This window comes from Palaemon carinicauda, chromosome 28 (genome assembly GCF_036898095.1).
Source record: "Palaemon carinicauda isolate YSFRI2023 chromosome 28, ASM3689809v2, whole genome shotgun sequence".
NCBI lineage: Eukaryota > Metazoa > Arthropoda > Malacostraca > Decapoda > Palaemonidae > Palaemon > Palaemon carinicauda.
This window is the reverse complement of record NC_090752.1, coordinates 59,722,625-59,747,555: the sequence shown is the minus strand read 5'-3', so window position 1 is coordinate 59,747,555 and position 24,931 is coordinate 59,722,625. Positions and strand designations below refer to the sequence as shown.

At 36.7% G+C, this 24,931-nt stretch overlaps 1 protein-coding gene across 2 annotated transcripts in view; it reads left to right on the top strand.

Moving 5' to 3' along the window:
• Gyc88E (Guanylyl cyclase at 88E) overlaps positions 1-24,931 on the top strand; it is a 234,009-nt gene that overhangs the window by 139,916 nt on the left and 69,162 nt on the right. For both annotated transcript variants that reach the window (XM_068352075.1, XM_068352076.1), the window contains exons 5-6: positions 12,303-12,511; positions 15,345-15,468. In XM_068352075.1, the coding sequence (XP_068208176.1) occupies positions 12,303-12,511; positions 15,345-15,468 (333 nt within the window). The remainder of the gene's footprint in view (positions 1-12,302; positions 12,512-15,344; positions 15,469-24,931) is intronic.

The window sequence follows — 24,931 nt, the reverse complement described above, 5'->3', positions numbered from 1 at the left end:
GATCTTTTATCCTTCTGGCTCAAGGTTGTTTTGACTCCTCTGTTGATCTTTTTTACCTCTGCCTCAATGTGCCCTTAAGTCTCTTATGGATCTTTATTCCCTCTGCCAATGTACCATTAACTCCTCTGAAGATCTTTTATCCTTCTGGCTCAAGGCTGTTCTGACTCTTCTGTATAACCTTTTTTTTTCTCTGCCAACGTGCCCTCAACTCTTTTGTTTACATTTTCCCTCTGTCACTGTGCATTTAACTCTTCTGAAGATCTATTATCTTTCAGCCTCAAGGTTATTTTGAATCCTCTGTTGATCTTTTTTACCTCTTCCTCAATGTGCCCTTAAGTCTCTTGAGGATCTTTATTCCCTTTGCCAATGTACCCTTAACTGCTCTGAAGATCTTTTATACTTCAGCCTCAAGGTTGTTTTGTCTCTTCTGTTGTTCTTTTTTACCTCTACCTCAATGTGCCCTTAAGTCTCTTATGGATGTTTATTCCCTCTGCCAGTGTACTCTTAACTTCTCTGAAGATCTTTTATACTTCAGCCTCAAGGTTGTTTTGACTCCTCTGTTGATCTTTTTTACCTCTGCCTCAATGTGTCCTTAAGTCTCTTGTGGATCTTTATTCCCTCTGCCAATGTACCCTTAACTCCTCTGAAGATCTTTTATACTTCAGCCTCAAGGTTGTTTTGACTCCTCTGTTGATCTTTTTTACCTCTGCCTCAATGTGCCCTTAAGTCTCTTGTGGATGTTTATTCCCTCTGCCAATGTACCCTTAACTCCTCTGAAGATCTTTTATCCTTCTGGCTCAAGGTTGTTTTGACTCTTCTATTGATCTTTTTTACCTCTGCCTCAATGTGCCCTTAAGTCTCTTGTGGATCTTTATTCCCTATGCCAATGTACCCTTAACTCCTCTGAAGATCTTTTATCCTTCAGCCTCAAGGTTGTTTTGACTCCTCTGTTGATCTTTTTTACCTCTGCCTCAATGTGCCCTTAAGTCTCTTGTGGATCTTTATTCCCTCTGCCAATGTACCCTTAACTCCTCTGAAGATCTTTTATACTTCAGCCTCAAGGTTGTTTTGACTCTTCTGTTGATCTTTTTTACCTCTGCCTCAATGTGCCCTTGAGTTTCTTGTGGATGTTTATTCCCTCTGCCAATGTACCCTTAACTCCTCTGAAGATCTTTTATCCTTCAGCCTCAAGGTTGTTTTGACTCTTCTTGATCTTTTTTACCTTTGCCTCAATGTGCCCTTAAGTCTCTTGAGGATCTTTATTCCCTCTGCCAATGTACCCTTAACTCCTCTGAAGATCTTTTATACTTCAGCCTCAAGGTTGTTTTGACTCCTCTGTTGATCTTTTTTACCTCTGCCTCAATGTGCCCTTAAGTCTCTTGTGGATGTTTATTCCCTCTGCCAATGTACTCTTAACTCCTCTGAAGATCTTTTATCCTTCAGCTTCAAGGTTGTTTTGACTCCTCTGTTGATCTTTTTTACCTCTGCCTCAATGTGCCCTTAAGTCTCTTGTGGATGTTTATTCCCTCTGCCAATGTACCCTTAACTCCTCTGAAGATCTTTTATCCTTCAGCCTCAAGGTTGTTTTGACTCCTCGGTTGATCTTTTTTACTCGCCTCAATGTGCCCTTGAGTCTCTTGTGGATGTTTATTCCCTCTGCTAATGTACCCTTAACTCCTCTGAAGATCTTTTATCCTTCAGCTTCTAGGTTGTTTTGACTCTTCTGTTGATCTTTTTTACCTCTGCCTCAATGTGCCCTTGAGTCTCTTGTGGATGTTTATTCCCTCTACCAATGTACCCTTAACTCATCTGAAGATCTTTTATCCTTCAGCTTCAAGGTTGTTTTGACTCTTCTGTTGATCTTTTTTACCTCTGCCTCAATGTGCCCTTGAGTCTCTTGTGGATGTTTATTCCCTCTACCAATGTACCCTTAACTCCTCTGAAGATCTTTTATCCTTAAGCCTCAAGGTTGTTTTGACTCTTCTGTTGATCTTTTTTACCTCTGCCTCAATGTGCCCTTAAGTCTCTTGTGGATGTTTATTCCCTCTGCCAATGTACCCTTAACTCCTCTGAAGATCTTTTATCCTTCTGGCTCAAGGTTGTTTTGACTCCTCTATTGATCTTTTTTACCTCTGCCTCAATGTGCCCTTGAGTCTCTTGTGGATGTTTATTCCCTCTGCCAATGTACCCTTAACTCCTCTGAAGATCTTTTATCCTTCTGGCTCAAGGTTGTTTTGACTTTTCTGTTGATCGTTTTTACCTCTGCCTCAATGTGCCCTTGAGTCTCTTGTGGATGTTTATTCCCTCTGCCAATGTACCCTTAACTCCTCTGAAGATCTTTTATCCTTCTGGCTCAAGGTTGTTTTGGCTCTTCTGTTGATCTTTTTTACCTCTGCCTCAATGTGCCCTTGAGTCTCTTGTGGATCTTTATTCCCTCTGCCAATGTACCCTTAACTCCTCTGAAGATCTTTTATCCTTCTGACTCAAGGTTGTTTTGGCTCTTCTGTTGATCTTTTTTACCTCTGCCTCAATGTGCCCTTGAGTCTCTTGTGGATCTTTATTCCCTCTGCCAATGTACCTTTAACTCCTCTGAAGATCTTTTATCCTTCTGACTCAAGGTTGTTTTGGCTCTTCTGTTGATCTTTTTTACCTCTGCCTCAATGTGCCCTTGAGTCTCTTGTGGAAGTTTATTCCCTCTGCCAATGTACCCTTAACTCCTCTGAAGATCTTTTATCCTTCAGACTCAAGGTTGTTTTGACTCCTCTGTTGATCTTTTTTACCTCTGCCTCAATGTGCCCTTAAGTCTCTTGTGGATCTTTATTCCCTCTGCCAATGTACCCTTAACTCCTCTGAAGATCTTTTATACTTCAGCCTCAAGGTTGTTTTGACTCCTCTGTTGATCTTTTTTACCTCTGCCTCAATGTGCCCTTAAGTCTCTTGTGGATGTTTATTCCCTCTGCCAGTGTACTCTTAACTTCTCTGAAGATCTTTTATACTTCAGCCTCAAGGTTGTTTTGACTCCTCTGTTGATATTTTTTACCTCTGTCTCAATGTGTCCTTAAGTCTCTTGTGGATCTTTATTCCCTCTGCCAATGTACCCTTAACTCCTCTGAAGATCTTTTACACTTCAGCCTCAAGGTTGTTTTGACTCCTCTGTTGATCTTTTTTACCTCTGCCTCAATGTGCCCTTAAGTCTCTTGTGGATGTTTATTCCCTCTGCCAATGTACCCTTAACTCCTCTGAAGATCTTTTATCCTTCAGCCTCAAGGTTGTTTTGACTCCTCTGTTGATCTTTTTTTACCTCTGCCTCAATGTGCCCTTGAGTCTCTTGTGGATGTATATTCCCTCTGCCAATGTACCCTTAACTCCTCTGAAGATCTTTTATCCTTCAGCCTCAAGGTTGTTTTGACTCTTCTGTTGATCTTTTTTACCTCTGCCTCAATGTGCCCTTAAGTTTCTTGTGGATCTTTATTCCCTATGCCAATGTACCCTTAACTCCTCTGAAGATCTTTTATCCTTCAGCCTCAAGGTTGTTTTGACTCCTCTGTTGATCTTTTTTACCTCTGCCTCAATGTGCCCTTAAGTCTCTTGTGGATCTTTATTCCCTCTGCCAATGTACCCTTAACTCCTCTGAAGACCTTTTATCCTTCAGCCTCAAGGTTGTTTTGACTCTTCTTGATCTTTTTTACCTCTGCCTCAATGTGCCATTAAGTCTCTTGTGGATCTTTATTCCCTCTGCCAATGTACCCTTAACTCCTCTGAAGATCTTTTATACTTCAGCCTCAAGGTTGTTTTGACTCCTCTGTTGATCTTTTTTACCTCTGCCTCAATGTACCCTTAAGTCTCTTGTGGATGTTTATTCCCTCTGCCAATGTACCCTTAACTCCTCTGAAGATCTTTTATCCTTCAGCCTCAAGGTTGTTTTGACTCCTCTGTTGATCTTTTTTACCTCTGCCTCAATGTGCCCTTGAGTCTCTTGTGGATGTTTATTCCCTCTGCCAATGTACCCTAAACTCATCTGAAGATCTTTTATCCTTCAGCTTCAAGGTTGTTTTGACTCTTCTGTTGATCTTTTTTACCTCTGCCTCAATGTGCCCTTGAGTCTCTTGTGGATGTTTATTCCCTCTACCAATGTACCCTTAATTCCTCTGAAGATCTTTTATCCTTCAGCTTGAAGGTTGTTTTGACTCTTCTGTTGATCCTTTTTACCTCTGCCTCAATGTGCCCTTAAGTCTCTTGTGGATGTTTATTCCCTCTGCCAATGTACCCTTAACTCCTCTGAAGATCTTTTATCCTTCAGCTTCAAGGTAGTTTTGACTCCTCTGTTGATCTTTTTTACCTCCGCCTCAATGTGCCCTTAAGTCTCTTGTGGATGTTTATTCCCTCTGCCAATGTACCCTTAACTCCTCTGAAGATCTTTTATCCTTCAGCTTCAAGGTTGTTTTGACTCCTCTGTTGATCTTTTTTACCTCCGCCTCAATGTGCCCTTGAGTCTCTTGTGGATGTTTATTCCCTCTGCCAATGTACCCTTAACTCCTCTGAAGATCTTTTATCCTTCAGCTTCAAGGTTGTTTTGACTCTTCTGTTGATCTTTTTTACCTCTGCCTCAATGTGCCCTTGAGTCTCTTGTGGATGTTTATTCCCTCTGCCAATGTACCCTTAACTCCTCTGAAGATCTTTTATCATTCAGCTTCAAGGTTGTTTTGACTCTTCTGTTGATCTTTTTTACCTCTGCCTCAATGTGCCCTTAAGTCTCTTGTGGATGTTTATTCCCTCTGCCAATGTACCCTTATCTCATCTGAAGATCTTTTATACTTCAGCCTCAAGGTTGTTTTGACTCCTCTGTTGATCTTTTTTACCTCTGCCTCAATGTGCCCTTGAGTCTCTTGTGGATGTTTATTCCCTCTGCCAATGTACCCTTAACTCCTCTGAAGATCTTTTATCCTTCAGCTTCAAGGTTGTTTTGACTCTTCTGTTGATCTTTTTTACCTCTGCCTCAATGTGCCCTTGAGTCTCTTGTGGATCTTTATTCCCTCTACCAATGTACCCTTAACTCCTCTGAAGATCTTTTATCCTTCAGCCTCAAGGTTGTTTTGACTCCTCTGTTGATCTTTTTTACCTCTGCCTCAATGTGCCCTTAAGTCTCTTGTGGATGTTTATCCCCTCTGCCATTGTACCCTTAACTCCTCTGAAGATCTTTTATCTTTCAGCCTCAAGGTTGTTTTGACTCTTCTGTTGATCTTTTTTACCTCTGCCTCAATGTGCCCTTAAGTCTCTTGTGGATCTTTATACCCTCTGCCAATGTACCCTTAACTCCTCTTCTGATCTTTTATGCTTCAGCCTCAAGGTTGTTTTGACTCTTCAGTTGATCTTTTTTACCTCTGCCTCAATGTGCCCTTAAGTCTCTTATGGATCTTTATTCCCTCTGCCAATGTACCATTAACTCCTCTGAAGATCTTTTATCCTTCTGGCTCAAGGTTGTTTTGACTCCTCTGTTGATCTTTTTTACCTCTGCCTCAATGTTCCCTTAAGTCTCTTGTGGATCTTTATTCCCTCTGCCAATGTACCCTTAACTCCTCTTCTGATCTTTTATGCTTCAGCCTCAAGGTTGTTTTGACTCTTCTGTTGATCTTTTTTACCTCTGCCTCAATGTGCCCTTGAGTCTCTTGTGGATGTTTATTCCCTCTGCCAATGTACCCTTAACTCCTCTGAAGATCTATTATCTTTCAGCCTCAAGGTTATTTTGAATCCTCTGTTGATCTTTTTTACCTCTGCCTCAATGTGCCCTTAAGTCTCTTGAGGATCTTTATTCCCTTTGCCAATGTACCCTTAACTCCTCTGAAGATCTTTTATACTTCAGCCTCAAGGTTGTTTTGACTCTTCTGTTGTTCTTTTTTACCTATACCTCAATGTGCCCTTAAGTCTCTTATGGATCTTTATTCCCTCTGCCAATGTACCATTAACTCCTCTGAAGATCTTTTATCCTTCTGGCTCAAGGTTGTTTTGACTCCTCTGTTGATCTTTTTTACCTCTGCCTCAATGTGCCCTTAAGTCTCTTATGGATCTTTATTCCCTCTGCCAATGTACCATTAACTCCTCTGAAGATCTTTTATCCTTCTGGCTCAAGGCTGTTCTGACTCTTCTGTATAACCTTTTTTTTTCTCTGCCAACGTGCCCTCAACTCTTTTGTTTACATTTTCCCTCTGTCACTGTGCATTTAACTCTTCTGAAGATCTATTATCTTTCAGCCTCAAGGTTATTTTGAATCCTCTGTTGATCTTTTTTACCTCTTCCTCAATGTGCCCTTAAGTCTCTTGAGGATCTTTATTCCCTTTGCCAATGTACCCTTAACTGCTCTGAAGATCTTTTATACTTCAGCCTCAAGGTTGTTTTGTCTCTTCTGTTGTTCTTTTTTACCTCTACCTCAATGTGCCCTTAAGTCTCTTATGGATGTTTATTCCCTCTGCCAGTGTACTCTTAACTTCTCTGAAGATCTTTTATACTTCAGCCTCAAGGTTGTTTTGACTCCTCTGTTGATCTTTTTTACCTCTGCCTCAATGTGTCCTTAAGTCTCTTGTGGATCTTTATTCCCTCTGCCAATGTACCCTTAACTCCTCTGAAGATCTTTTATACTTCAGCCTCAAGGTTGTTTTGACTCCTCTGTTGATCTTTTTTACCTCTGCCTCAATGTGCCCTTAAGTCTCTTGTGGATGTTTATTCCCTCTGCCAATGTACCCTTAACTCCTCTGAAGATCTTTTATCCTTCTGGCTCAAGGTTGTTTTGACTCTTCTATTGATCTTTTTTACCTCTGCCTCAATGTGCCCTTAAGTCTCTTGTGGATCTTTATTCCCTATGCCAATGTACCCTTAACTCCTCTGAAGATCTTTTATCCTTCAGCCTCAAGGTTGTTTTGACTCCTCTGTTGATCTTTTTTACCTCTGCCTCAATGTGCCCTTAAGTCTCTTGTGGATCTTTATTCCCTCTGCCAATGTACCCTTAACTCCTCTGAAGATCTTTTATACTTCAGCCTCAAGGTTGTTTTGACTCTTCTGTTGATCTTTTTTACCTCTGCCTCAATGTGCCCTTGAGTTTCTTGTGGATGTGTATTCCCTCTGCCAATGTACCCTTAACTCCTCTGAAGATCTTTTATCCTTCAGCCTCAAGGTTGTTTTGACTCTTCTTGATCTTTTTTACCTTTGCCTCAATGTGCCCTTAAGTTTCTTGAGGATCTTTATTCCCTCTGCCAATGTACCCTTAACTCCTCTGAAGATCTTTTATACTTCAGCCTCAAGGTTGTTTTGACTCCTCTGTTGATCTTTTTTACCTCTGCCTCAATGTGCCCTTAAGTCTCTTGTGGATGTTTATTCCCTCTGCCAATGTACTCTTAACTCCTCTGAAGATCTTTTATCCTTCAGCTTCAAGGTTGTTTTGACTCCTCTGTTGATCTTTTTTACCTCTGCCTCAATGTGCCCTTAAGTCTCTTGTGGATGTTTATTCCCTCTGCCAATGTACCCTTAACTCCTCTGAAGATCTTTTATCCTTCAGCCTCAAGGTTGTTTTGACTCCTCGGTTGATCTTTTTTACCTCTGCCTCAATGTGCCCTTGAGTCTCTTGTGGATGTTTATTCCCTCTGCTAATGTACCCTTAACTCCTCTGAAGATCTTTTATCCTTCAGCTTCTAGGTTGTTTTGACTCTTCTGTTGATCTTTTTTACCTCTGCCTCAATGTGCCCTTGAGTCTCTTGTGGATGTTTATTCCCTCTACCAATGTACCCTTAACTCATCTGAAGATCTTTTATCCTTCAGCTTCAAGGTTGTTTTGACTCTTCTGTTGATCTTTTTTACCTCTGCCTCAATGTGCCCTTGAGTCTCTTGTGGATGTTTATTCCCTCTACCAATGTACCCTTAACTCCTCTGAAGATCTTTTATCCTTAAGCCTCAAGGTTGTTTTGACTCTTCTGTTGATCTTTTTTACCTCTGCCTCAATGTGCCCTTAAGTCTCTTGTGGATGTTTATTCCCTCTGCCAATGTACCCTTAACTCCTCTGAAGATCTTTTATCCTTCTGGCTCAAGGTTGTTTTGACTCCTCTATTGATCTTTTTTACCTCTGCCTCAATGTGCCCTTGAGTCTCTTGTGGATGTTTATTCCCTCTGCCAATGTACCCTTAACTCCTCTGAAGATCTTTTATACTTCAGCCTCAAGGTTGTTTTGACTCCTCTGTTGATCTTTTTTACCTCTGCCTCAATGTGCCCTTAAGTCTCTTGTGGATGTTTATTCCCTCTGCCAATGTACTCTTAACTCCTCTGAAGATCTTTTATCCTTCAGCTTCAAGGTTGTTTTGACTCCTCTGTTGATCTTTTTTACCTCTGCCTCAATGTGCCCTTAAGTCTCTTATGGATCTTTATTCCCTCTGCCAATGTACCCTTAACTCCTCTGAAGATCTTTTATCCTTCAGCTTCAAGGTTGTTTTGACTCCTCGGTTGATCTTTTTTACCTCTGCCTCAATGTGCCCTTGAGTCTCTTGTGGATGTTTATTCCCTCTGCCAATGTACCCTTAACTCCTCTGAAGATCTTTTATCCTTCAGCTTCTAGGTTGTTTTGACTCTTCTGTTGATCTTTTTTACCTCTGCCTCAATGTGCCCTTGAGTCTCTTGTGGATGTTTATTCCCTCTACCAATGTACCCTTAACTCATCTGAAGATCTTTTATCCTTCAGCTTCAAGGTTGTTTTGACTCTTATGTTGATCTTTTTTACCTCTGCCTCAATGTGCCCTTGAGTCTCTTGTGGATGTTTATTCCCTCTACCAATGTACCCTTAACTCCTCTGAAGATCTTTTATCCTTAAGCCTCAAGGTTGTTTTGACTCTTCTGTTGATCTTTTTTACCTCTGCCTCAATGTGCCCTTAAGTCTCTTGTGGATGTTTATTCCCTCTGCCAATGTACCCTTAACTCCTCTGAAGATCTTTTATCCTTCTGGCTCAAGGTTGTTTTGACTCCTCTATTGATCTTTTTTACCTCTGCCTCAATGTGCCCTTGAGTCTCTTGTGGATGTTTATTCCCTCTGCCAATGTACCCTTAACTCCTCTGAAGATCTTTTATCCTTCAGCTTCAAGGTTGTTTTGACTCCTCTGTTGATCTTTTTTACCTCTGCCTCAATGTGCCCTTGAGTCTCTTGTGGATGTTTATTCCCTCTGCCAATGTACCCTTAACTCCTCTGAAGATCTTTTATCCTTCAGCCTCAAGGTTGTTTTGACTCTTCTGTTGATCTTCTTTACCTCTGCCTCAATGTGCCCTTGAGTCTCTTGTGGATGTTTATTCCCTCTGCCAATGTACCCTTAACTCCTCTGAAGATCTTTTATCCTTCAGCTTCAAGGTTGTTTTGACTCTTCTGTTGATCTTTTTTACCTCTGCCTCAATGTGCCCTTAAGTCTCTTGTGGATGTTTATTCCCTCTGCCAATGTACCCTTATCTCCTCTGAAGATCTTTTATACTTCAGCGTCAAGGTTGTTTTGACTCCTCTGCTGATCTTTTTTACCTCTGCCTCAATGTGCCCTTGAGTGTCTTGTGGATGTTTATTCCCTCTGCCAATGTACCCTTAACTCCTCTGAAGATCTTTTATCCTTCACCTTCAAGGTTGTTTTGACTCTTCTGTTGATCTTTTTTACCTCTGCCTCAATGTGCCCTTAAGTCTCTTGTGGATCTTTATTCCCTCTGCCAATGTACCCTTAACTCCTCTGAAGATCTTTTATCCTTCTGACTCAAGGTTGTTTTGACTCCTCTGTTGATCTTTTTTACCTCTGCCTCAATGTGCCCTTAAGTCTCTTGTGGATGTTTATTCCCTCTGCCATTGTACCCTTAACTCCTCTGAAGATCTTTTATCCTTCTGACTCAAGGTTGTTTTGACTCTTCTGTTGATCTTTTTTACCTCTGCCTCATTGTGCCCTTAAGTCTCTTGTGGATCTTTATACCCTCTGCCAATGTACCCTTAACTCCTCTGAAGACCTTTTATCCTTCAGCCTCAAGGTTGTTTTGACTCTTCAGTTGATCTTTTTTACCTCTGCCTCAATGTGCCCTTAAGTCTCTTGTGGATGTTTATTCCCTCTGCCATTGTACCCTTAACTCCTCTGAAGATCTTTTATCCTTCTGACTCAAGGTTGTTTTGACTCTTCTGTTGATCTTTTTTACCTCTGCCTCATTGTGCCCTTAAGTCTCTTGTGGATCTTTATACCCTCTGCCAATGTACCCTTAACTCCTCTTCTGATCTTTTATGCTTCAGCCTCAAGGTTGTTTTGACTCTTCAGTTGATCTTTTTTACCTCTGCCTCAATGTGCCCTTAAGTCTCTTATGGATCTTTATTCCCTCTGCCAATGTACCATTAACTCCTCTGAAGATCTTTTATCCTTCTGGCTCAAGGTTGTTTTGACTCCTCTGTTGATCTTTTTTACCTCTGCCTCAATGTTCCCTTAAGTCTCTTGTGGATCTTTATTCCCTCTGCCAATGTACCCTTAACTCCTCTTCTGATCTTATATGCTTCAGCCTCAAGGTTGTTTTGACTCTTCAGTTGATCTTTTTTACCTCTGCCTCAATGTGCCCTTGAGTCTCTTGTGGATGTTTATTCCCTCTGCCAATGTACCCTTAACTCCTCTGAAGATCTATTATCTTTCAGCCTCAAGGTTATTTTGAATCCTCTGTTGGATCTTTTTTACCTCTGCCTCAATGTGCCCTTAAGTCTCTTGAGGATCTTTATTCCCTTTGCCAATCTACCCTTAACTCCTCTGAAGATCTTTTATACTTAAGCCTCAAGGTTGTTTTGACTCTTCTGTTGTTCTTTTTTACCTCTACCTCAATGTGCCCTTAAGTCTCTTATGGATCTTTATTCCCTCTGCCAATGTACCATTAACTCCTCTGAAGATCTTTTATCCTTCTGGCTCAAGGTTGTTTTGACTCCTCTGTTGATCTTTTTTACCTCTGCCTCAATGTGCCCTTAACTCTCTTATGGATCTTTATTCCCTCTGCCAATGTACCATTAACTCCTCTGAAGATCTTTTATCCTTCTGGCTCAAGGCTGTTTTGACTCTTCTGTATAACCTTTTTATTCTCTGCCAACGTGCCCTCAACTCTTTTGTTTACATTTTCCCTCTGTCACTGTGCATTTAACTCTTCTGAAGATCTTTTATCCCTCGGCCTCAAGGTTGTTTTGACTCTTCTGTACGTCTTTTTTACCTCTGCCTCAGTGTACTCTTAGCTCTCCTGTAGAACATTTTTTTCTGTGGCAATGGGGCCTTAACTCCTCTGAAGATCGATCTTTTATCCTTCTGATTGAAAGTTCTGTTAACTCTTATGTGGGACCTTCTCCCTTATGTCTCCATGTATCATTACCTCTTCTTTATATGTTCCTTCTCTGCCTTAAGTTGATCTTACTGTCACTCTTCAATGTGTATTCACAGTATAAGATTAACCAGTTTAAGATTGCTCTTTCTCCCTCATTAGCTCTGTAATTTTCGGGTTCTACCTTAAACTTGAATCCTTGATTCGCTGCTTTGAAGAATGCATTCTCTGTTATTCTCATCATTCATGAGTGTGAACTCAGAGCAGCCAAGATTGTTGTGGCATATAGGTAATGTCTCTGCCTGGTGATCGGCAGATTGGGGTTCGAGTCCCGCTCAAACTATTTACTTCCTTAGGTGTCTGTAACCTCACCTTCCTTTTGAGCTAAGTGTAGAGGGTTTTAGGACGCCTTTAGGTCTACGTGCCGAATCATCAGCAGCCATTGCCTGGCCCTCCCTGGTCCTAGCTTGTGTGGAGATGGAGTTTGGGCGCTGATCATATGTATTATGGTCAGTCTCTAGGGCATTGTCCTACTTGCTAGTGTAATGTCACTGTCCCTTGTCTCTGCCATTCACGAGTAGCCATTAAACCTTTAAATAAGTAATGGCATGACACTCACAAAGCCTATTTTACCCTTTTTTATATAAATCAGTTATCCTTAAAGGCTCACTTCGATGGCCTTTTCTTCTTTCACATCTATGTTTCTGGTTTTATTTCTTCCTTCAATTTTTCAGCTTCCTAAAGGTCTGTGCAAAGCTTCCTTCATGGTTAAATAAGAGTTTTTATCCTTATTCATATTCTCTCTTTCTCATGATTATGACTAGCCTGATCCCTTTAATTCCACGCACCACTAAACTCAGAGTCATGAACCACAACTCTCATATAAAAATTATCAATAGAAATAACGAATATGGAGAAATAACCATTGGAAAGCCTATAATCAAAGACACTGAATTATCTCTCCCCTCGAACAGGTTGCAAAACACTTCTACAACACGGACATAAAAATCGAGCTCTTGAGCGAGGAAGCCGTGATGGACACTGTACAGGTCACGTTCCAGCTGACATTCGACAACACCGCTTTCAGCAACCAGGTGAACTTACACATGGCCCGAGACGAACAGTCCTTACCACTAAGGGGCAACATGCTCTTCGAAATCTTCCCTTTCTGCATGCTCTTCGGGTAATGACGTGCTCCTCAAATTTGTTAGTGGTTAAGGTTCAAGGCGGAGCTTAAATCTGGAGTGAGTGTCAAGGCTGAAAATGAATCTGGAATAGATTGTCAAGGCTGTGACTGAATCTGGAATGAGTGTCCAATAAGAGCATAAATCTGGAGTGAGTGTCAAGGGTGAGGCTGAATCTGGAATGAGTGTCTAATAAGAGTATAAATCTGGAGTGAGTGTCAAGGCTGAGAATGAATCTGGAATGATTGTCAAAGCTGAAAATTAGTCTGGAATGAATGTAGAGGCTGAACATGAATCTGCAATAGGTGTCGAGGCTGAGAATGAATCTGGAATGAGTGCCACGGCTGAGAATGAATCTGGAAGAGGTGTCAAGGCTGAGAATGAATCAGGAATGAGTGCCAAGGCTGAGAATGAATCTGGAAGAGGTGTCAAGGCTGAGAATGAATCAGGAATGAGTGCCAAGGCTGAGAATGAATCTGGAATGAGTGTCAAGGCTTAAGCTGAATCTGGTATGAGTGTCAAGGCTGAAAATGAATCTGGAATAGATTGTCAAGGCTGAAATGAATCTGGAATGATTGTCAAGGCTGAGAGTGATTGTCAAGGCTGAAAATGAATCTGGAATGAGTGTCAAGGCTGAGACTGAATATGGAATGAGTGTCAAGGCTGAGGTTGAGTCTGGAATGAGTGTCGAGGCTGAGCATGAATATGGAATGAGTGTCAAGGCTGAGAATAATTCGGAAATGAATGTCAAGGCTGAGACTGTATCTGGAATAAGTGCCAAGGCTCATCCTGAATCTGGAATGATTGGTAAGGTTGAGCATGAATCTGGGATAAGTGTCATGTATGAGAATGAGTCTGGATTGAGTGTCAAGGTTGAGGCTGAATCTGGAATGATTGTCAAGGCTGAGAATGATTGTCAAGGCTGAAAATGAATCTGGAATGAGTGTCAAGGCTAAGAATGAATTTGGAATGAGTGTCAAGGCTGAGACTGAATATGGAATGAGTGTCAAGGCTGAGGTTGAATCTGGAATGAGTGTCGAGGCTGAGCATGACTTTGGAATGAGTGTCAAGGCTGAGAATAATTCGGAAATGAATGTCAAGGCTGAGACTGTATCTGGAATAAGTGCCAAGGCTCATCCTGAATCTGGAACGAGTGGCAAGGTTGAGCATGGATCTGGGATAAGTGTCAAGTATGAGAATGAGTCTGGAATGAGTGTCAAGGTTGAGGCTGAATCTGGAATGATTGTCAAGGCTGAGAATGAATTTGGAATGAGTGTCAGGGCTGAGAATAATTCGGAAATGAATGTCAAGGCTGAGACTGTATCTGGAATGAGTGTCAGGGCTGAGCATGAATCTGGAATGAGTGTTAAGGCTGAGAATGAATCTGGAATCGATTGTCAAGGCTGAGAATGAATCTGGATTGAGTGTCAAGGCTGAGAATGAAACTGGAAAGAGTAAAAAGGCTGAGACTGAATCTGGAATGAGTGTCAAGTATGAGAATGAGTCTGAAATAAGTGTGCTATTGGTTAATTGAGTCTTCAGTGATATTTTTTCATTGTGTTTAGAATAAGATATCATTTTCGTGAATCACTTTGAAGGTTTTGGGTGATCTTGCATGTTTGCGTTGTCTGTCTTTGGAGTTCATTATTAGAGTTGGCTACATTAATATTTATGTGTGTGTGTATGTCACCTTAAGCTTTTATCCCCCTGAGATAGTGTGGTGTCCAGGGGTTTACAGACTTTCTGTCTTTCAGGGAATTGGGGTTGTTAGTCCTACGCACTAATTATTTACCCCAACTCATGTCGGTGCTCATTTATATCTTTTGAATGTTGTTCCTGTGTGCCTGGAATTATTCAGGAACACACCAAGCGTGAGCCAAGTGCCATACCATTTGGCCATGGCCCAAATTGGCTAACTGGACATTAATACACTGCTACATCTTCTATATGAAATAATTTAAATTGTTTAAGGTCTCTCTCTCTCTCTCTCTCTCTCTCTCTCTCTCTCTCTCTCTCTCTCTCTCTCTTCCTTATTATATTGGCAGATAAGTCTTGATATATAGGCTTTCTTCAAGACTGATTTGTCTCGCGTTTTTATGTGGATAAATGTACTTTCAGTATGCAATACTGTTTTATTTCCTCGAAATCTAGAGTGATATTTACTCGAAACTGAGTTATATTAATCTGTGGTTCTCTGTTGATATTTTCTGAAACCCCTGGATGAATTTTACTTGAAAACATGTATGATTTGTTTCAGAAAACCTGAGGGATATTTGTCAGAAATCCTGAGTATCCTGAGTAAGTTTTAACTGAAACATCGTGTAGTTTTGAATGAAACATCGTGTAGTATATACTAAAACATCGTGTAGGTTTTAATTGAAACATGCAGTTTTTTAAGGAAACATCATGAAAGTTTTAACTGAAACATCGTGTAGGTTTTGACTGAAACATTGCGTAAGTATAGAATGAAACGTATAGTTTTTTATTAAAACCAGGCATATTTTGACTGAAACATTGTGTTTTGTCTGAGACATTGTGTAGTTTTTTAATGTAACACTTTGTAGGATTGGAATGAAACATCGTGTGATATTTGAATGACACGTTGTGTAGTTTATTACTGAAACACTGTGTAGGATTTGACTGAAATATCATGTAGGTCTTGAATGAATCACCGAGTGAACTTAGACGGAAACTGGATGCTTTTTTCTTCTGAAACCTGGTGTGAATGTTGTCAAAAGATATGAGTCTTGTACCTGGTGACCCAAAGTTTTTTTCTATGTGTAACCCTGACTGGCTTTTGCCCGAAACTCTGAGAGAATTTTGCCGTTGCAGGAACAAAATGGTCGTGAAGTCCATCGGAAACAGCTTAATGCAAGTTATGCCGAATCTCGTGGGGAAGAAGATCACGGACTGGTTCGACTTGGTCCGTCCTCACGTCGACTTCCGCTTCGAAAGTGTAAGTGATCCTTTCCAAGTATGCATGCGCTGCCTCTTATCCCTTGGTCCCCATTTGCACGAGTTTACTGTATATATATATATATATATATATATATATATATATATATATATATATATATATATATATATATATATATATTTATGTATATATATGTATATGTATGTATATATATAATTTATATATATCATATATATGTGTATAATTTAAATATATACATATACATACATATATATATATATATATATATATATATACTGTATATATATATATATATATATATATATATATATATATATATGTATATATATAAATATATATATATATGTGTGTGTGTATACATATATATCTATATATATATATATATATATATATATATATATATATATGTATGTATGTATATATATATTTGTATATATATATATATATATATATATATATATATATATATATATATATATATATATATATATATATAACATTTTGTCCTTGGGTTTTTGTATTGAAAGCCATGACAAGCCTAGATCCGCCCCCCAGCCATTTTCGGTTGTAGAGTTGATCCTGCTGTGTGTTTTGATTTGGACCTAAGTAGATTGCTAGATGATCATATAAAAGTAGACAGTCTAATAATGGTAGATAAAGAATGACTTTTTAACTCATGTTTATAAAATAAACACGTAGTAGTTGACATCCGGCTCACTGTAATCACGTCAAAGTAGAGCTTAACCTTTCTTACCTGTATTTTGTGTTGCATTCTGTTGATTTAGGGAGACAAACAGCAACAGTGCAATTGATGAAATAAAATGAAAAAAAAAAAAGATACAGCAAAAGTTATTCAAGATTTTATTCTTTTATCTGCTGCCTACCAGATTACCCGCTACATTAACAACATCTTCGAACTGGTGATGCCCCACGAGCTTTTCTTTATCTTTTTTTAAATCTGCATGCTTTGTTTTTTATGTCATTCACGAGCAGGGTTTAAAATTTTAAGGCAATTACCTTAGTTTGGGGTAATTTGCAAGGTTTTAAGGTAATTTCTGTTTTACTGGCTTCAAATTTAAGGAAATTTTAAAAGTTTTAAGGTTATCTAAGTTAAAATGCAGTACCATCTAAGGTAAAAGCCACTTGCTCAAGTTGAAATCCTGTTCACCAACTGTAAACGCACCGGAGGTCACCTTGACGTTGGCAGGGCTATCTCTCAATCGTTTCTTCTGTGTACCTTGCTTGGAGAGGCTCAGTTGGAAAGGGAGAATGTTGAAAATTTGAAATCGTCCTTTTGCCAAACGGTTTTTATTGGATGAACTCGTTTACCTGACGAATTTGCTAAAGATAATGGTTTTCTTTAAATTCTCGTTTACTTAACGAATTTGCTAAAGATATTGGTTTTCTTTAAATTCTCGTTTACTTGACGAATTTGCTAAAGATATTGGTTTTCTTTAAATTATAAGTAACTTAACGATTTTGCTAAAGATATTGGTTTTCTTTAAATTATCATTTACTTTACGATTTTGCTAAAGATAATAGTTTTCTTTAAATTATCATTTGCTTGACGAATTTGCTAAAGATAATAGTTTTCTTTAAATTCTCGTTTACTTAACGAATTTGCTAAAGATACTGGTTTTCTTTAAGTTCTCGTTTACTTAACACATTTGCTAAAGATATTGGTTTTCTTTAAATTCTCGTTTACTTGACGAATTTGCTAAAGATATTGGTTTTCTTTAAATTATCATTTACTTAACGATTTTGCTGAAGATATTGGTTTTCTTTAAATTATCATTTACTTTACGATTTTGCTAAAGATAATAGTTTTCTTTAAATTATCATTTACTTGACGAATTTGCTAAAGATAATAGTTTTCTTTAAATTCTCGTTTACTTAACGAATTTGCTAAATATATTGGTTTTCTTTAAGTTCTCGTTTACTCAACAAATTTGCTAAAGATATTGGTTTTCTTTAAATTCTCGTTTACTTAACAAATTTGCTAAAGATATTGGTTTTCATTAAATTCTCGTTTACTTGACGAATTTGCTAAAGATATTGGTTTTCTTTAAATTCTTGTTTGCTTGATGAATTTGCTGAAGATATTGGTTTTCTTCAAATTCTCGTTTGCTTGACGAATTTGCTGAAGATATTGGTTTTCTTTAAATTCTCGTTTACTTGACGAATTTGCTGAAGATATTGGTTTTCTTTAAATTCTCGTTTACTTGACGAATTTGCTGAAGATATTGGTTTTCTTTAAATTCTCGTTTACTTGACGAATTTGCTGAAGATATTGGTTTTCTTTAAATTCTCGTTTACTTGACGAATTTGCTGAAGATATTGGTTTTCTTTAAATTCTCGTTTGCTTGACGAATTTGCTAAAGATATCGGTTTTCTTCAAGTTCTTGTTTACTTGACGAATTTACTAAAGATATCGGTTTTCTTCAAGTTCTCGTTTACTTGACGATTTTGCTAAAGATATTAGTTTTCTTTAAGTTCTCGTTTACTTGACGAATTTGCTAAAGATAATAGTTTTCTTTACATTCTCGTTTACTTGACGAAATTGCGGAAGATATTGGTTTTCTTTAAATTCTCATTTACTTGACGAATTTGCTAAAGATATCGGTTTTCTTTAAATTCTCGTTTGCTTGACAAATTTGCTGAAGATATTGGTTTTCTTTAAATTCTCATTTACTTGACGAATTTGCTAAAGATATCGGTTTTCTTTAAATTCTCGTTTACTTGACGAATTTGCTAAAGATATTGGTTTTCTTTAAATTCTCGTTTACTTGACGAATTTTCTGAAGATATCGGTTTTCTTTAAATTTTCGTTTACTTGACGAATTTGCTAAAGATATCGGTTTTCTTTAAATTCTCGTTCACTTAACGAATTTGCTAAAGATATCGGTTTTCTTTAAATTCTCGTTTACTTGACGAATTTGCTAAAGATATCGGTTTTCTTTAAATTCTTGTTTACTTGACGAATTTGCTAAAGATATCGGTTTTCTTTAAGTTCTCGTTTACCTAACGAATTTGCTAAAGATATTGGTTTTTTTAAGTTCTCGTTTACTTAACAAATTTGCTAAAGACATTGGTTTTCTTTAAATTCTCGTTTACTTGACGATTTTGCTAAAGACATTGGTTTTCTTTAAATTCTTGTTTACTTGACGATTTTGTAAAAGTCATTGGTTTTCTTTAAATTCTCGTTTACTTGATGATTTTGCTAAAGATATTGGTTTTCTTTAAATTCTTGTTTACTTGACGAATTTGCTAAAGATATTGGTTTTCTTTAAATTCTCGTTTACTTGACGAATTTGCTGAAGATATTGGTTTTCTTTAAATTCTCGTTTACTTGACGAATTTGCTAAAGATATTGGTTTTCTTTAAATTCTCGTTTACTTGACGAATTTGCTAAAGATATCGGTTTTCTTTAAATTCTCGTTTACTTGACGAATTTGCTAAAGATATCGGTTTTCTTTAAATTCTCGTTTACTTGACGAATTTGCTAAAGATATTGGTTTTCTTTAAATTCTCGTTTACTTGACGAATTTGCTGAAGATATCGGTTTTCTTTAAGTTCTCGTTTACCTAACGAATTTGCTAAAGATATTGGTTTTTTTAAGTTCTCGTTTACTTAACAAATTTGCTAAGACATTGGTTTTCTTTAAATTCTCGTTTACTTGACGATTTTGCTAAAGACATTGGTTTTCTTTAAATTCTTGTTTACTTGACGATTTTGTAAAAGTCATTGGTTTTCTTTAAATTCTCGTTTACTTGATGATTTTGCTAAAGATATTGGTTTTCTTTAAATTCTTGTTTACTTGACGAATTTGCTAAAGATATCGGTTTTCTTTAAATTCTCGTTTACTTGACGAATTTGCTAAAGATATTGGTTTTCTTTAAATTCTCGTTTACTTGACGATTTTGCTGAAGATATCGGTTTTCTTCAAATTCTCGTTTACTTGACGAATGTGCTGAAGATATCGGTTTTCTTTAAGTTCTCGTTTACTTAACGAATTTGCTAAAGATAATAGTTTTCTTTACATTCTCGTTTCCTTGACGAATTTGCTGAAGATATCGGTTTTCTTTAAATTCTTGTTTACTTGACGAATTTGCTAGATACTGGTTTTCTTTAAATTCTCGTTTACTTAACGACTTTGCTAAAGATATTGATTTTCTTTAAATTCTCGTTTACTTGACGAATTTGCTAAAGATAATGGTTTCTATAAATACTAATTTACTTGACGAATTTGCTAAAGATATAATTTTTCTTTAAATATTGCTAATTACTATGGGTTTCACAGACAGTGCAAGTGCGATTTTTTACAATTATTCTGTAACGAACACTCATATCAGTACGAGATGTTGCTATAGGGTATTACACCCAGTGAGGAAATTTAATGGGGTATAATGAATCGTTAATTATGAATTATAAAGACACTTGCCCCTATGCCAAAGGGCAAAATCTCAATCATCCAGTCACAAAACCGAACAATAATATACAGAACCTCTACCTCCACCCCCTCCCTCCCTCTCCTTTCATCCCTCACCTGCTCTCCCCCTGCTTCAAGCTATCTCTCTCCACCTCCACGCCATCCATCCCTCTCCGTTCTTTCCATTCCCTTCATGCTCTCTTTCTGAGAAGGTAGCTTAAGTTGCAACTTATTTTGTATGATTTTTTTTATATCAAGCACTCTATCTATCTATCTATCTATCTTATCTAATTATAATATTTATTGTTGTAGATATGGAACAATTCAATCGGTTGTTACCTATCAGATGACTGACTGCTTTATTCACTGGTTTGCTCATCTCTCTCTCTCTCTCTCTCTCTCTCTCTCTCTCTCTCTCTCTCTCTCTCTCTCTCTATGGTATTGGTTATGTAAATAATTATTAGATTGACACCTATCTGAAGGGTTTTGGAGTAGCTGAGTGATAGACACTATGACTGATAGGAAAATGGCTGTTGTATACGTACCTGCGTTTTCTTGCCTTCTTTTGGCAAACCTTATTTCTACTCAGGGCATTAGCCATTTACTGGTATTACGAGGGAGAGCTTAAAGAAGTGATGGCCACCTCAGAAGATGTCTGTCCGTATGGTTGCAGAAATGAGTTTGTCACCCAACTCTTCAACTTTTTTAATAAAGAGAAAGCTGACAACTGCCTTCAGATTAGTTTGCATAGGTGACTTGTTACAGTTACTCTATGAATTACTAATAAATATTGACCCTTTCCACAGGACATTCATCAGAGTATAAATAGATATTAATAAGTTAACTGGAGGGTAACAACCACTGAACTGTTACATTTATACAACAGTGTCAATTATTATTAGATTGATAGAAAAAAAATCGTAAAAAAATATGTTTAAATCAAGGCAACATTCAGAGAGAGAGAAAGAGAGAAGGAAAGACGTAGGGCAGGTGAGGGAAGAAAGGAGAGGGGAGGAAGAAAATGGGGGTTGGAGGTGAAGGGGGTTGTAGGCAGGCGGAGCTCTTCCAACCTGGTGTTCGTTTTCTTGCTTGGCTAATGAGTTTTGCCTCTTGGTATAGGTACAAAAGTCTTTATTATTTACAATAAATGATTCATGATACTCCTATAAATTTCCTTACTGGGTGTAATACACTATAGTAAAATCTCGTACTGATTCGAGTGTTCGTTACAGAATAATTGCAAAAAATCGCACTTGCACTGTCTGTGAAACCCATAGTAATTTCTAATTATTACTTTCAATGGGGCGTTGGAAGGATTTTTTATAAGCTTCAAGTTTTTTAAATTGATAAGGTGATATATGAATTAAGGGTATTTGAAGATCTCCAAATGATTAAAAGAGTTACAGAGTTCTTAAATATTATTCTAAACAAGGGCTAAAATTCAGATTTTTTTTCTAAAGGGCTATAAAAAGCTCATTTATATTATTTATAACATATATATATATATATATATATATATATATATATATATATAAGCACACACATATATATAAACATATATATATATATATATATATATATATATATATATATATATATATATATATATATACATACATAAACATGCATATATATATATATATATATATATATATATATATATATATATACTGTATATATAGATATAGATATAAATAATGCCCTGAATAAATTTTACACCAGCAATTATATTTTGTCGAAGAAATAAAGAAAAACTTGTGGAAGACTTAAAATTTGAAGCTGGGTTTTTTATTTTATTTTTATTGTTTTTATTTTTTTGTGGCTTGGTCGTTTATCAGATTTATCCAGATTTTAATCATATCAAGGATTTTATCACTGATGCTTAAGCATAGGAATCTCTCTCTCTCTCTCTCTCGCTCGCTCTCTCTCTCGCTCTCGCTCTCTCTCTCTCTCTCTCTCTCTCTCTCTCTCTCTCTCTCTCTCTCTCTCTCTCTTATGTTCACTAGGTAGTGTTGAACTATGGATTTATTAATGTGAAATATTACAGTAAATATTACATACAATATCTAATGAAACTCTCTCTCTCTCTCTCTCTCTCTCTCTCTCTCTCTCTCTCTCTCTCTCTCTCTCTCTCTGTCTCTCTCTCTCTGTCAATCAGGGGTTTATTACAGTAAAAATTACATACAGTATCTCATGAAACTCTCTCTCTCTCTCTCTCTCTCTCTCTCTCTCTCTCTCTCTCTCTCTCTCTCTCTCTCTCTCTTTCAATCAGGGGTTGATTACAGTAAAAATTACATAAAGTATTTAATGAAACTCTCTCTCTCTCTCTCTCTCTCTCTCTCTCTCTCTCTCTCTCTCTCTCTCTCTCTCTCTCTCTTTCAATCAGGGGTTGATTACAGTAAAAATTACATAAAGTATTTAATGAAACTCTCTCTCTCTCTCTCTCTCTCTCTCTCTCTCTCTCTCTCTCTCTCTCTCTCTCTCTCTCTCTCTCTCTCTCTTTCAATCAGGGGTTGATTACAGTAAAAATTACATAAAGTATTTAATGAAACTCTCTCTCTCTCTCTCTCTCTCTCTCTCTCTCTCTCTCTCTCTCTCTCTGGTCACATCTAAGATTATTGACTCCACGAAAAAATTTATATCTCCAGTAAGCAGTGCGTTGAATTGAACACAGTGCACTTAGAGTATACTGGATAGAAAATATTCATATTTAGGATTCTGCTTGCTTTTGCCTGTCGCATGCATAACTGTTTACCTTGTTTAAAGCAGTTGCTTTTAATGTCTGCATTTTTTCGCACTACTGTCTTTCGTCAAGAATTTTTTAGAATTTTTCATTTATAAACACAATTTTCCTTTGTGTTTTTTTTTCCTCTTCCACTATTCTTTTTTTTTAGATTTCGTGAAAAATTTTCAACGTTTCCTGATAATATAATTCTATTTTTACTCCCATTTTCAACATTATATGATAATGTAATTTACATGTAACAATTTTTTAACATTTCATGAAAATTTATTTCTACTTTTACTCACATTTTCAACATTTCATGATAATGTAATTTGGGTGAAAAAGATTTTTAACATTTCATGAAAATGTACTTCTACTTTCACTCACATTTTCAACATTTCATGATAATGTAATTTGGGTGAAACAGTTTTTTAACATTTCATGAAAATGTATTTCTACTTTCACTCCCATTTTCAACATTTCATGATAATGTAATTTGGATGTAACAACGTTTTAAAATTTCATGCAAATATATTTCTACTTACACTCCCATTTTTAACATTTCATGATAATGCAATTTGGGTGAAAAAGATTTTTAACATTTCATGAAAATGTATTTCTATAGAATATTTCCCTGATTTTACTCCCATTTCCATCATTTCATAATAATATAATTTCGGGTGTAACATTTTTTTTTTTTTTACATTTTATGAAAATATATTTTTATTTTTACTCCCATTTTCAACATTTCATAATAAATTAGATATATTATAACTTTGTCTGTATGATTTCCATTGATTAATATTTTGTTTTCCTCTCCGCATTGTTACAATTTCTTGTTTTTATATTTCTATATTTTATATTTTTATATTTTATATGTATTATATTATATACTTTATATTTTATATTTTATTTTTTATATTTTTATATTTTATATGTATTATATTATATACTTTATATTTTATATTTTATTTTTTATATTTCTATATTTTATATTTTACATTTTATATTTATTATATTTTTTATTTATTATATTTTATAATTTATATTTTTATATTTTGTATTTATTATATTTTATATTTTTGTATTTTATATTTTATAATTTTATATTTATTATATTTTATATTTTTATATCTTATATTTTATACTATTATATTTATTATATTTTATATTTTTATATTTTATATTTTATATTTTATATTTTTTCAGAAATGCCAGCGAATGATTTAATAGTCGGAATCAGAATTGAAATTGGGCTAACATGATTAAAGTCTCTCTGGCCATCAACTTAAATTTTCTATATTTCATGAAAATATATTTTATATGGAATATAATTTCGCCTATCTTAGCTATTCCTTTCCTCGCTGCGTTTTTTTTCCCTGTTGGATACCTTTGGCTTATAGCATCCTGGTTTTCCAACTAGGGTTGTAGCTTAGCTAATAATAATAATAATAATAATAATAATAATAATAATAATAATAATAATAATAATAATAATAATAATAATATATATATATTATATATATAAAATTATAGCTTTTTGAAGGAAGGAAACAGGAGCAAAAAGAGAATTCGAAAGCTGAGACGTAGATCATGTATATATATATATATACATTTATATATATATATATATATATATATATATATATATTCTTTCATTTTTTCATTGTTTATTTAGGTCCATTTTTCTAATTATTTCAGTTGCTTAGAAAAAATAATTTACTTTGAATAGAAATTTAGTAGCAAACCAATAAGACAGTTCACGTAGGCCTAAAGACTCAACTCAGGCCTAAAGACAGTCAACCCAGGCCTAAAGACTCAACCTAGGCCTAAAGACAGTCAACCCAGGCCTAAAGACTCAACCTAGGCCTAAAGACAGTCAACCCAGGCCTAAAGACTCAACTCAGGCCTAAAGACAGTCAACCCAGGCCTAAAGACTCAACCTAGGCCTAAAGACAGTCAACTCAGGCCTAAAGACAGTCAACCCAGGCCTAAAGACTCAACCTAGGCCTAAAGACAGTCAACCCAGGCCTAAAGACAGTCAACCCAGGCCTAAAGACTCAACCTAGGCCTAAAGACAGTCAACCCAGGCCTAAAGACTCAACTCAGGCCTAAAGACAGTCAACCCAGGCCTAAAGACTCAACCTAGGCCTAAAGACAGTCAACTCAGGCCTAAAGACAGTCAACCCAGGCCTAAAGACTGTCAACTCAGGCCTAAAGACTGTCAACCAAGGCCTTAAGTCTCAACCTAGGCCTAAAGACAGTCAACCCAGGCCTAGAGATAGTCAACCAAGGCCTAAAGACTCTCAACTCAGGCCTAAAGACAG